Source organism: Amphibalanus amphitrite, unplaced genomic scaffold, assembly GCF_019059575.1.
Source record: "Amphibalanus amphitrite isolate SeventyFive unplaced genomic scaffold, NRLGWU_Aamphi_draft 001089F_arrow, whole genome shotgun sequence".
NCBI classification, from domain to species: Eukaryota; Metazoa; Arthropoda; class Thecostraca; order Balanomorpha; family Balanidae; genus Amphibalanus; species Amphibalanus amphitrite.
This window is the reverse complement of record NW_024882583.1, coordinates 190,573-203,518: the sequence shown is the minus strand read 5'-3', so window position 1 is coordinate 203,518 and position 12,946 is coordinate 190,573. Positions and strand designations below refer to the sequence as shown.

Below are 12,946 nucleotides of genomic sequence, written 5' to 3'. Positions count from 1 at the left end.
TTGGACGTGGCTTAATTTATCGTGACCTAGTTAGGTTTCATAAGGCATTACCTACTTAAATTTCAGCCTTGTCTGTCCGAAACCTTTGTTACCAGCAATACAGTATTTTCAGATTGTTTTTGATTGCGGTGTTGACAATTAGGACAAGAGCTGAAACAGTAACAAAGGTTTCGGACAGACAAGGCTGAAATTTAAGTAGGTAATGCCTTATGAAACCTAACTAGGTCACGTCCAAAAGCGCACTTGACATAACTTGACAGTTCGTAGTTTCGTACGATCTTGATTTTTCGTTTCGTTTCCTTGTTATGTTCAGTTCAGTTCTTTCGTCCGTTTCTTATCGTTTCTTATTCAACTTAAACAAAGATAAGTCTAACTAAACTTAAAATTCGAAAAACAGTAAAAAGACGTAGATAATATTGGTAACCCAAATTCAAATTTATATGGATGTCTCACGTGACGAGCCTTCTTTCGCACTAACCACTTGCAAATGACTGTTCGGCATTTACAATTAGGACAAGAGCTGAAACAGTAACAAAGCTCGTTTCGACGTTCGAAGTAAGGGTAACGTAAAGTAGTTGTAACCGGTAACTGTAAACTCGAACCTACCAGGTCCTAAAGTAATTAAATTATGTCTGGAAGATCACGAAGTGCTAGTAGCTGTGGCAGTGAAGGGGAGGTGGACCATTTATCCGTCTCCTCCCAATCGTACGCAAATTCTGAACGCATTCGTGAAGCTGCCATAAGGGCGGGCTTGGCGGCCAAGCTGGCAGTTATGGAAGAACTGCATGCTCTCGAAGACGCCGCAACCAAAATTAGACAGCGAAAAGAGGAAATGGAACTTAAGCTGCAGTTAGAACAAGCCAGGGCGAAGGAAGGGGTTTTTGAGATATTCAGTCGAAAGAAGTACGACGAAAATCTAATGACGAACGAACGAAACGATTACGATGATCGAGGCGGACTTTCGACGAAACCGACTGAAATAAAAACCGAATTCCAACCAGCCGAACCGAATCTACACGAAAACCCCACTGCGAGACAAGGTCCATCCATAGAGAGGTCAAGTATCGAGCTGGTCAGAAAGATGCAACTGCCTACATTACAGCTCCAGCCGTTTAACGGGGACCCTACTCTATACACCAACTTTATACGGGGATTTGATGCCAAAATTGCTTGTAGAGTTGAAGATGAAGAAGAAAAATTGTACTATTTAGATCAGTACACAATTGGGAAGCCAAAGGACATTGTTTCGTCCTGTTTGTATATGCCGCCCGGGGAAGGCTATGCTGAAGCGCGACGACTCCTTCAAGAGCGCTACGGAAATGTTGTTCAAACGGTGGCTTATATGATCGAAAAAATTGTTTTGTGGCCATCTATCAGATCCGAAACCGATGATTTAGACAAGTTTGTTATATTTCTGAGAGGCACTTGGAATGCGTTGAAGGCTATGCCACAAGGGATTAACGAAATCGATTCGAAAACGATACGAACGATTTTAGATAAACTGAACCCGTCGATAAAGGATCGTTGGCGGCGTCTGGTCGACCGAATCGAATACGAAGAAACCCGCATCGCGACCTTTGCCGACCTGGTAAAATTATTAGAACGAGAAGTACGAATCAATATGAATCCATCTTACGGTCAACAATTTGATAGTCAGATGTATGCTTCGTTGGCAGCATCCTCTTCGTCGGCTTTACCCTCTCACTCCGGAACAAGACCTCTTGATAGCCTTAAATCCACAGTTTCAGCCGGTGGATGCGAGGTATGTGCGCAAGGACATCCGATTCATGAGTGTCCGGAGTTTTTGCGCTGGGAGCCAGATGAACGGAAGAACTTTATATTGAAACAAGGGCTTTGCTTTGCGTGTCTAGGCAAAGGGCATATTAGTAAAAATTGTCGCAATCGCCAAACATGTCGCATTTGTCAGGGAAAGCATCCTACGGTTCTACACATCCAAAAGGATTTCCGAGAAGTAAAGCCAAGCGCTATTACATCATGTCATTTGTCGGCAGATCAGTTATGTCACATGGGAGCTAAATTGCCGATCGTTTCTGTATTGGTGAAATTTGGAAATAAGGAATTACGGACAAGCGCCTTTCTCGACTCGGGAAGTACACATTCCTTCTGTTCGGGGAAACTTTTCGAACAATTGGGTGTTGTGAGGAGGAATCGCATCGCTCTAAATCTTACCACCGTGGATCGTGAACGCCAACTTGAAGGATACGTACTTCAAGGATTACGCATGACCAATGAAGACCGCAGTTATCCTGTAGACCTCCCCCCATTGTTTACATTGGACCATATTCCAGTGTCGGAAGATGACGTCGTTCAAGTTAATGATTTAAGTTCGTGGGACTATTTGGCGCAGAGTGACATCACACTGTACGATGGCAAAACTGAAGTTGGTTTACTACTCGGCAATGATTGTGGGTATGCCATGGAGCCTCTGGAAGTTATACCGAGTAAAAATGGAGGGCCCTACGCCATTCGTACTAGGTATGGATGGATCGTTGGCGGAGCACGGAAGCAGAGAGCATCGATGAGGGTCAGTAATATACTGGTGAGGAACGTAATGAATGGACAAGAGATAGGAGATAATTTAGCAGACTCTCGGACGGCATCATCTGTGGAGGACGGGCTTGGGCTAAAAAAGGTGGCTACAACATGCCGGCGGCGTGAAGGTAGATACGAGATCGGCCTCCCATTCAGTAGCGACAAGCCGATGCTTTCAAATAATTACGGGGTAGCACGGAAGAGGCTCGAGACTCTGAAGGCTAAATTTAAGAAGTGTGCATCTTTTGCGGAAGACTACAAGAGACAAATGAGAGAACTCATAAGTACAGGCTATGCGGAGAGAGTTCATAAGAACCCTGATTATCGAATGGGACAAGGTCCTCGCTGGTATCTACCACATCATGGGGTTTATCACTCGCAGAAGCCAGATAAAGTAAGAATCGTTTTCGACGTACGATGTCTCTTACTCGGTGAACACGTATACAAGATGAGTAAATTATCTCGATTGAGCCCATATCTGAAAAATGGGCTTATTCGTGTAGGAGGCAGACTCACTCGCTCCTTTATTGACCGTGAAAGCAAGCATCCAATTATCCTTCCCAGCAAGACCAGAACTACTAAGTTAATTATACGGCATACACATGAAATCGCTGGTCACGAAGGACGTCACCACGTTCTATCCGATTTGAGGAGGAAATTTTGGGTATTGAGAGCCAATGCTGAAGTGAGGAGGGTTTTAAACGATTGCATTGCATGTCGGCGACGACTCCGCCCACCAGAGTCACAGGAAATGGCCGATCTTCCGGACGAGAGGCTACAATTTCGTCAGGCTCCTTTTTCGGTAACGGGAGTCGATTGTTTCGGTCCGTTTTACGTAAAACGGGGAAGAGGTCAGCTGAAGAAGTACGGTGTAAATGTCACGTGCATGTCCATTCGAGCTGTTCATTTGGAAATTATAGAGAGCTTATCAACAGACTCGTTTATCTGCGCTCTTCGGCGTTTCATGTCACGCAGGGGGCAAATTCGAACAATCATATCTGATCAAGGTAGAAACTTTGTTGGTGCCAAGGAAGAACTGAGGAAGGAACTAAAGGCATTGCTGAACGATCGAAATCGCTTGGAGGATGATATGTCAAAAAAGGGCATTCAATGGAAGCTGAATCCGCCAGGGGCATCTAGGTTTGGGGGAGCGTGGGAACGGCTCATCAGAAGCGTCAGAAAGATACTGGACGCACTCATCGACCTCCAACCACTGACAGACGAAACACTGCAAACGCTTATGTGTGAAATTGAAGCCATCATGAATAATCGACCTCTCACCCCGGTATCAGCTGACCACCGTGATCTAGAGCTGCTCTGCTGACACCAAATCATATCCTTCTTCTTCAGGGAAAATCAGCAGACCAGATTTGTTTATGCACTGGCGACGAATTGATCGGTCGAAAAATGTGGAAGCAAGCTCAGTACCTAATGGATCAGTTCTGGCTTAGATGGCGAAGGGAATATATACCACTGCTTCAAACAAGACCCGGGCCATTGACGCGTTCAAGACCTAACCTGACCCCTGGAGACATCGTGCTATTGATCGACAACTCCGTACCCCGGGGACAATGGCCACTTGGGAGAGTAGAACAGGTACGAAAGAGTCGTGATGGTCTGGTGCGCTCGGTACGTGTCAAGACGAAGAGTTCTGTCCTGGACCGACCCATCACAAAGCTGGTAAAGATTGTTGACGTAGAATGGCGCTCAACTCAAGACTCCTGATTGCGACCTCTCGGTCTTGCAATGGGGGAGAATGTAAATGCCGAACAGTCATTTGCAAGTGGTTAGTGCGAAAGAAGGCTCGTCACGTGAGACATCCATATAAATTTGAATTTGGGTTACCAATATTATCTACGTCTTTTTACTGTTTTTCGAATTTTAAGTTTAGTTAGACTTATCTTTGTTTAAGTTGAATAAGAAACGATAAGAAACGGACGAACGAACTGAACTGAACATAACAAGGAAACGAAACGAAAAATCAAGATCGTACGAAACTACGAACTGTCAAGTTATGTCAAGTGCGCTTTTGGACGTGGCTTAATTTATCGTGACCTAGTTAGGTTTCATAAGGCATTACCTACTTAAATTTCAGCCTTGTCTGTCCGAAACCTTTGTTACCAGCAATACAGTATTTTCAGATTGTTTTTGATTGCGGTGTTGACAATTAGGACAAGAGCTGAAACACCCGTAATGTATTGCAATCGTCTTCTAAGCGATGCGAACAACAACTTGTATCTGCGCTTTCTACATCTATCCGCTAAACGGAGATCATCTGTCTGTATGAGCTGACGAAGCTCGGTCAGCGCTGCCCAGCACATGTAAGTAAAACATGGTATTTGCAGAGGGCTTACACGACAACTGGAAACTCGCCTATCGTACGGGGAATGGCAAACGGCACGCCGCAGCGAGGCAGCTGCTGCAGTCGTGGCAGCACATCCAGGAACTCGATCCAGTGTGGCAGCGAGAAACTCGCACGGCTGTGAGACTCCATCACACAGAAACGCTGCACGTGTATCAGAAAGTCCTCCATCTCCTGCTCCCTGTTGGTCTGACTATGAGAGTCGCCACTGCTCTCTTGGCTGCTGTTGCTAGCGGGGATGTTCGGGGGGTTCATGCTGTCGGCGGTTCCGATGGCGACATTGACGAAGGCCTGCCAGGCTGTGAGCAGCTGCTGTCCGCTGACCGAGTAGCAGCGGGCGGTGCTGGCCGTGATGAGGTCGGCGGCGGACGCCAGCCGCGCCGGGTCGCCGGCGCGCCGCGGCGCCAGCGGCCGCAGCGCCGGTACCAACGCGCCGACCATCGCCGCAGCCAGCTCGGCCACCGGCGGCGGCGACCGCGGCTCGGCGCCGCAGCAGGGCAGCACGAGCTGCAGTCCGGCCTGGCGGAGCCGCTGGCCGCCGAGCCGACGAGCCGCTCCCTCCCCGAGCAGACGGACGAGACGGCGCCGCGCCAGGGGCTCGGCGGCGTCCACGGCGGCGCACTGCGGCCCGTACTGGAGGCAGCGCAGGTCGGACGGTAGTGCTGCGCTGTCCGGCGCCGGCGTCGGCGGGCCGGCCGCGACCGCTGCCGCCAGCGTCCACAGCACGCAGACCACCGCGCGGCGGCCCATGGCGATCACCACTGACACATCACTGACTGGCCACTGACACGGCTCGCTGTCGGCTGTGTGGCCGTTTGACGTCACCGGCCGACCTGTGACGTGACGTGTGACAGACGGAGCCCCCACCCGGACGAGGGGCCGTCCCGTACCCGGCATCGAGTTGAGCCGCATCGCCCACTACTGTTGGCTGTCATGACTAGCTTCCTTTGATGATTGTTCTCATCCATCTTACCTTACCTTACCTTACGGGTTGCGGGAGGCCAAAATGGCCTTGGCAAGATTGATGAAAGGAGCTTGCATTTCATAGGCGGCGGAACGGGGAGGGCACGGGGGCACCGTGCTTTCCTTTGATTTTGGCATTTTAACATTAGCCCTATGGGCTTTGCATGGAAAGAATGGGACCAAAGGTTGGCGGTGCCCCTTGAAGGTGTTCCGCCGCTACTGTTGCATTTTGATGTTCAGTTTGTGAGTTCTGATAACTGCTGTTACTACCACGGATTCCTAGATACCTACGTGCTTGCCTACGTGTGACGACGGTGGAGGCGCTTATATAAATTATGTATACCTAGGTGAAGGAGCTTCGAAGTGATTGCAGCGCTTTATCCACATTTTACTGCAGTCATTTAGTGGGCTGAAATAACTTGAAAATAACCCCAACCTTGAACGTACGTTACGTTTATTTTTCTACGGTTTGTTGTATGTTTGATTTATGTTGTAGTAATCTTGGTTTGGTTGTGTATGTTGTATGGATCACTGAGAATATTCGAACTTTCGTTTATGTGAGGGACTTGGTCGCACAGTTGGAAAAATGCAAGAAAATGCACATTTCACTCTGACCCTGGTGGCTGGTGAAACCTGGGTGAAACAGCCAGTGCAGCGTTGAAATATGGAAGGTTTCAATTCATTTCTATGCCAATGGTCCTAAAATCAAATTGAATTTTTCGTCCACTTAAGTTTCATTTGTTTGCTATGAAGTTTTGTCAGAATGGGTCATTTTACTGCGTTTTAATGTTCTCGTGGATAAGGTAGGTAGGTTTGTAGGTTAGGTTAGGTTAGGGTAGGTTTGTAGGTTGTAGGTTGGTAGGTTATAGGTAAGTAGGTAAGGTTAGGTCAGGTTTGATTGTTTTTTTCTTTTATTTGCGAGACATATGAATATCATTTTTGGATTCAGGATGTCAAATAATGTATAAATATGTAAAATTAATCAATGAAATCTTCTTAGGACTTAAACTTGACATTTACCCAGCTTTCAAGGTACCAGCCCGGGTCTGCAGTTTCCTTGAACTGGGTTACTTTTGTCGTGCATTACGTGCCATTTTTTGCGTGGTATTTTCACCGAGGAATTTCTCACCAAAACCATAACTGGCCTTACTTAAGTTGTACACATACTATAGAGGCCTGTTTATGCCTGTTGGACTGGATCTTTACTCTAAATACTAGCTCTTTCACAGTTCAAGGCCAAAGGGTACTGGTTGTCATAAACAGAGAAGCGGACGGCTTCCCAGTGGATGCTCAGTTGTGATTTAAAGGTGTTGAAAGCAGTTTAGACTTTGGGCATTGTGAAACACGAGGCATTATGTGGTACCTATCTCACAAAACAGGCATGTGAAACTCCAGGAATCCTGTCCCGTAGGATCCTGTGAGAGGCACATTGGCATAAAGCGAGTTGTCACCCATTCCAATTCATCAATTCTTGAGAAATATGCTTCATGGCCTCCTATAAAAACACCAAATGATGAGTGTATGATATAACTGTTGCTTATTCTTACCAAATTAATTATCAAAATATGCCATATAGAGAACTTCCAACTAGTGCTGCAGTAGGTTACCTAATACCTACCTTCATCCATTCTTGCTGAATTCTTAAAAAGTGATCCTACCTACACTGGTACACTCCTACGTGTTTGTGTCATGATGATGTGTCCTTTTTACAGGTGTTCTGTGCAACTAAGTCATGACTGAGGTTCATATCACTGGAAATGCAATCATGGAGGTGTGTCTGGTCTGCAAACATGGATTGGTCAATGCCAAAGACATTCATGAATCTCGCACATCATTTTCGAAGACTCTGCTTGCTGTAAAGCTTGGTGAGTAGGTATCCTAGTTGGCATACATCTACTACAGTATTTTTGTTAATGAAATGAAAAATGCATGAATGGCCATTCTTATATGAAAGAATATGATTGCCTGTTGATAAGATAGGTAGGTACCTGATGCTTCTTGTGGATATAGTGTAGGGTTCATAACAAAATGTGCAGATATTTTTGTCTGAGAAAACAGCAGGTTACATTGGCAAAAGTCCTTTCTATAAACTTATAAAGTCATTGTTCATGGGATGACCTTCAGCTGAATTCTGTAGATAGGTATATGATAGTGTATGAAGAGGGAAAGCTTTTTTTCTGGTTTCAAGGGTCCATTCATGACATTTAACATTATTTTTCACATCCTCATGTCATCTTATGTAAGCCCTTTTGAGGGTGCTGAGGGATGAGCTCTTCGGCACAGTCTGGTTGAAGTGATGTTAGAACACGATAAGGTGCTTCACCAATTCTACTGACTGATATAGTCAAAGGGCTTAAACAAGGCATAGGACTTAAATGAAAGTTCTCTACAGCAGGAAATCAAGCTCAAAGCACACTTTTCCCATTTTCAGGCAAAATAATCCAGTCACCATTCCGCAAAGAGGAAGATCATGTGTACCGAATCTGCAATGCCTGCACGGAGCTGGTGAACGAGATAGATCAGTGCGAGATAAAACTTATGGCACTGGAAAATGAGGTAAGGGATCAGCTGAAAATGGCGAGGTTGTACGGGTCCACGGTGCATATTCTGAATAATATGCATTAGATTATATGGATGTTCGGTTCTTTACATGTTCGACGAAACTGTACTGGCCTGCTGATTTCCGGCTGTAATAATGTAGGTAACGCGATGCGGTGATGCTCCCTTGTGCTACCCTGCCCCTGCATGCTCTCGTTCACGCCCGTGCCCCGCTCCGCCGCCGGCCAGGTGAAGCTCAAGTACAAGATGCCGTTCCCGATCGAGGTGCACAGTCGGTCCAGCCAGCAACAGGACGCCGTGGCGGAGGAGGCGGCCGCCGTCGGCACGGTCCCGGAGCCGGCCGACGAGCCGGCGGCCGGGTCTGGGCCGAGCGCGGCCGGCGCCGCGCCCCACCAGGAGGTGACTGTCACCGGCGGCCAGCTGCAGCCCGCACAGATCTGCCAGGTGCTCGACGCCGCCGGCGTGGACACCGGCGAGACGTACAGCATCGAAGTCGGTACGGGACACACGCCCCAGCGCACACTGCCGCGGGCCCTCAGTTCTGTGTGGCGTCATCGGTCTAACTTTTGCTTATTTTCAATGATTTACCTGGTGTTTAAGTTAGTGGTGTCGTTTTCTTCATCTGTAGTCTCATTATATTTTATTATATTGTCTCTATGGTGGTTGGCTTTGTTTCTGTTCTCATTTACGGACTTACTGCCATTCGTGTCTTGCAGTCCGCCCAATGCGATTTCTACGGACAAGTAATAAATGTTCCGCCTCTCTCTCCCCCGTTCGCATTCCGTTAACTCGTACATTGTCTGTGTCCTGTGCAGTGGACTCGACGGAATCGCTGTCGAAGGGAGATCACGTGGCCTTTAGCGATTCGCTGGGCGAGAGCATCATTCTCTACGAGCAGGAGGACGGCTACACGGAGCAGCAGCTGGTGGAGCTGGACCACGTGCCCTACAGCGTCCAGCTCAGCGACGACATCGAGGTCAGTGACTCGCCCCACCTGCTGCGGATCAGCAGCGGCGGGTGGGCTGTCCGCCGGACAGGCTAGATTCTACCATGGAAGATGAGGGAAAATGACAGATGTGGACTATATGATATGGGTTATGGTGTAGACTATTGCAATGAATTTATCTAAAGCTGTCCATTATAACAATGTTCTCCTGGACTTAAATCTTGTTTTTTTAAAAGAAATTGTGTCATCAACATAAACTCCTGCTTCCTCACTCTGATAGCAATGTCAAAGCGAGGATTTCCTTCAATCTATCTCAATACCTTGATGCCGTTGAGTTGTTTCTATTATGTGCTGTGCCATTGGTTGATGAATTATGATACCTTTATACAGATAGTTGAGGATGTCTCTGTTTTCTGTGCCGCTGGAACCCTTGGCTATAGAGGAAAACCTGTAAATAAACCGATGTTTTTTATTGATGTGAGACGTCTAACCTGTTTAAAATGATCGAAGAAGAGCCCATAAAGTAAAAATTGTTACTAACGAATCCGTATGCAAAAGTTGAGCAGCATAATGACGTTGCGCTCATCCGGAAAAGATGAACTTTTTTCCAATTGCCTCCGATTTTGATGGAGTCTCACCTGTGGTAAATTCTCAAACAGCGGCACTGAGTTTATCGAGATCCGTAGAAGGCTGCCACTCTGACTGGGTCCTCCCGTTTGTCGCGCGCAGACTTCTGACATGACCACCATCATCGAACGGAAGCCTCGCCGGCGTCTGAAGCGGCGCCGCTGGGGCAACGAGAGCGGCTACTTCTGTGACGTGTGTGACGCCACGTTCAGCTCCTTCCCCGAGCTGCAGGGTGAGCAACTGCGCATCCTCGCGGCTACCAATGTGCAAACTTTGTCCTGGTGGCACTGCTACTTATCATGGTAGGTAGTTGGTGTTAATATTGTCTCTTTCCACGTGTTCTGTTTCTATGTTCTCTGCCTAAGACCAGCCCTCGCCTTTTCAGTTCACCGCCAGACACACGCCTCGGCTGAGACTTTCAACTGCCGCTACTGCAAGCACATCGCCCGGACCAAGATCAAGCTGCATCGGCACATGCAGGAGAATCACAAGGACCGCATGATACCGTGCCCTTACTGTGAGAAACGCTTCCCCGAAAAGTGTAATCTCACGCGGCACATAGCTATCCATCAGGACCCGAAGTTCATCTGCGAGGTAAGCTAGATCGGAGCCGAACATAATTGTGATTTTATCGATGTATTGTGAGGGTGTGTGGTTGCCGCTGACATGCCACATTTCGGCGCAGTCTGTCAGTTTTATAATGCGGAATGATTCAATAACAACCAAGTGTCGATTCGTGTTCGTTCGGCCCCGACCCTCCCTTCAGCCCAACTTGATTATTTTTTCACGTAGCAACTTTGGGCCTGGATAAAAAGGGATTTCAGACACATGGGATGATGGCATGGGCGGAAACACTGGACACGGACTGCCACCACATTGACCGCAGTCCGCACCGTGCCGGTCGCAGTCGGACGGTAGTGTCCCGTTGGGACGGCTTTCCCTTTCACTCAAACGGTCGCTCCGGGGAGGTGTACTCCTAACGAGGACTTGCCCCGGCCACAGGTCTTCTGGTGGCGCTGGCCGTTAGACCCCAGACGGTGGCAACTGGCGGAGGGAGAAAGGTTGTAGATGGGTTGGTCCAGAGGAAAGCAATAACGAATTCAAGTTTTTTTTGATAGACTTTTTTTGTGTTATGAGACCAGTTGAGAGCCCAAGGGATGATAGGAATTGCAGGAGACATTGCTCTGGGCGGCCAGCCTGGTGCGCCACCGAGGCTGAGCCCGTCGCGACGGACCCAGCCACCCCATCGAGCGTGAACATGCTAAGTACTGAGACGTGTGTGAACGTGATCATCCAGCCCGTAACAGGAAATTTGAGACGTGAAGGAGAAAGATTTCTTCCTGGGAGAACGAGCTGAGAAACCGGCGGACGAATTCTACCCTGATAAACCTTTCAAAATCTTCCATCGCTGCCTGTACCGCTTCTATGGTATCAGAGGCAAATTGGTCTGACTGTATGACCCTGTTCTAGATCTGCTCGCGGCCATTCCACTCCAAGGGAGACTTGGGCAAGCACATGGTGTTCCGACACACCACTGAGAAGAACTTCCCGTGCCCGGACTGCGACTCCAGCTTCAAGACCAGCTGGATGATGAAGCGCCACCTGTCGCGGGTGCACGCCAGGCTCTGAGCAGCGCCGGCTGGCGGCCGTCACCCCAGCGGCGGGCCCACTACAGCTACTGGAGGGCGCGGGACCGTACCGGGCGACTGTTGACACGTGGACCAAAGACGCGCTCGGTGCGCGTGCCTCCATGGCGATCGTGGAGCGACAGAGCCAGTGTCAGTGCACGGTGTGCGAGCTGAGGGACGCGGGGGCGTCTCCACCACGCCGAGACCGGTCGGTATGCAGCTGCGAGCGCCGCTGAACGGCCCTCGGTGAGGCGCGACACCCCGTGGGACGTGGGACGCTCCGCTGAGCACAGAGTGTCGGGTCAGCCTGAGATGGCTGACGTTCCCTTTGTCGTGGCTGATGTGTGGCCCTCTGACCACGGCCAGACCAAAAAGCCACGTCTGTTGCGGACGGTAAGTGGAAAGCTATTGTCAGAACCATGCTGACAGTTCCCGGAATTCGGTAAGTTGAGGTGAGAGATAAAAGATAACGAAAAATTTGGGGCATGTAACGCTTTCTTGGGGTAGCAATTGCTTCTTACAAACGTGCATGTTGTTTGTATCATTCACATCAAAACGTTATTTTGAGAAAAAAAGTCATTTATTTAATGGTTTCCTAAGGGTAGGTATCTACCTAATTAATGAACAGATTGGCCTGATCAAGCGTTTTCAAGATTTTGAATACATGGCGTTGAAAAGGAAGCGTTACAGGGCCAGTTTCAATTGATAACATTATTGATCAATAATCTTTTGAAGTTGATACGTTTGTGAAGCTTTCTGAGAAAGACGTATAGGACTTTTTCATTAGAAACTTGTGCATAGCATGATTGTTTATATATGCTTCGGGCCAGCGCCATCCGAATCCTGGGATCGCTAGCCACTGGCTGTCCCAAATGTGTCAGATATCATCGCGGCGACAGATGTTCATCTCACAGCACGTACGAACGTGGTACACGCGAATCCGAGCGCCTTTGTGTAAAGTTCATCAGCGGTTTTGGTGTGTATGCGTTTTTGTATGAGAGAGTAATTATGATTGCGTTCAATATTGTCTGCTTGTACTTCATCTTGGCATGAGAGAATTTGAACATTCGTAAAAAGTTCAACCTAGAGGTTCTGTTCGATTGTATGCTTCCGAAATACACTTTTGGTTAAATGATAATTTTTGTTGTATAGAGAAGAGAACTCTACTCGGAATAACTCGAGCGGTGATTTCGGCTAGACTCTATGGATGGTGTATGAATAGGTTCCCTGCTTCGATTTTTAAATGGCCATTGATGTTGCTAGATTTGAAAATGGCTATCACTTGCGGGAACCAGGGACAGATCGCTG

At 48.1% G+C, this 12,946-nt stretch overlaps 1 protein-coding gene across 2 annotated transcripts; it reads left to right on the top strand.

The window, feature by feature from the left end:
- The first annotated feature begins 4,480 nt into the window (after positions 1 to 4,480).
- LOC122370007 (transcription factor E4F1-like) lies at positions 4,481 to 12,773 on the top strand. 2 transcript variants are annotated; one of them, XM_043345224.1, is made up of 8 exons: positions 4,481 to 4,565; positions 7,591 to 7,743; positions 8,310 to 8,434; positions 8,666 to 8,933; positions 9,253 to 9,413; positions 10,113 to 10,242; positions 10,396 to 10,604; positions 11,481 to 12,773. In XM_043345224.1, the coding sequence occupies exons 2-8, from the start codon at positions 7,611 to 7,613 to the stop codon at positions 11,637 to 11,639; spliced, it is 1,185 nt and encodes a 394-aa protein (XP_043201159.1). In that variant the 5' UTR covers positions 4,481 to 4,565; positions 7,591 to 7,610; the 3' UTR covers positions 11,640 to 12,773. The 2 variants fall into 2 exon arrangements, with proteins under 2 accessions (XP_043201159.1, XP_043201158.1); XM_043345223.1 differs by lacking the exon at positions 4,481 to 4,565 and adding an exon at positions 4,788 to 4,874.
- The last annotated feature ends 173 nt before the right edge of the window (positions 12,774 to 12,946 follow it).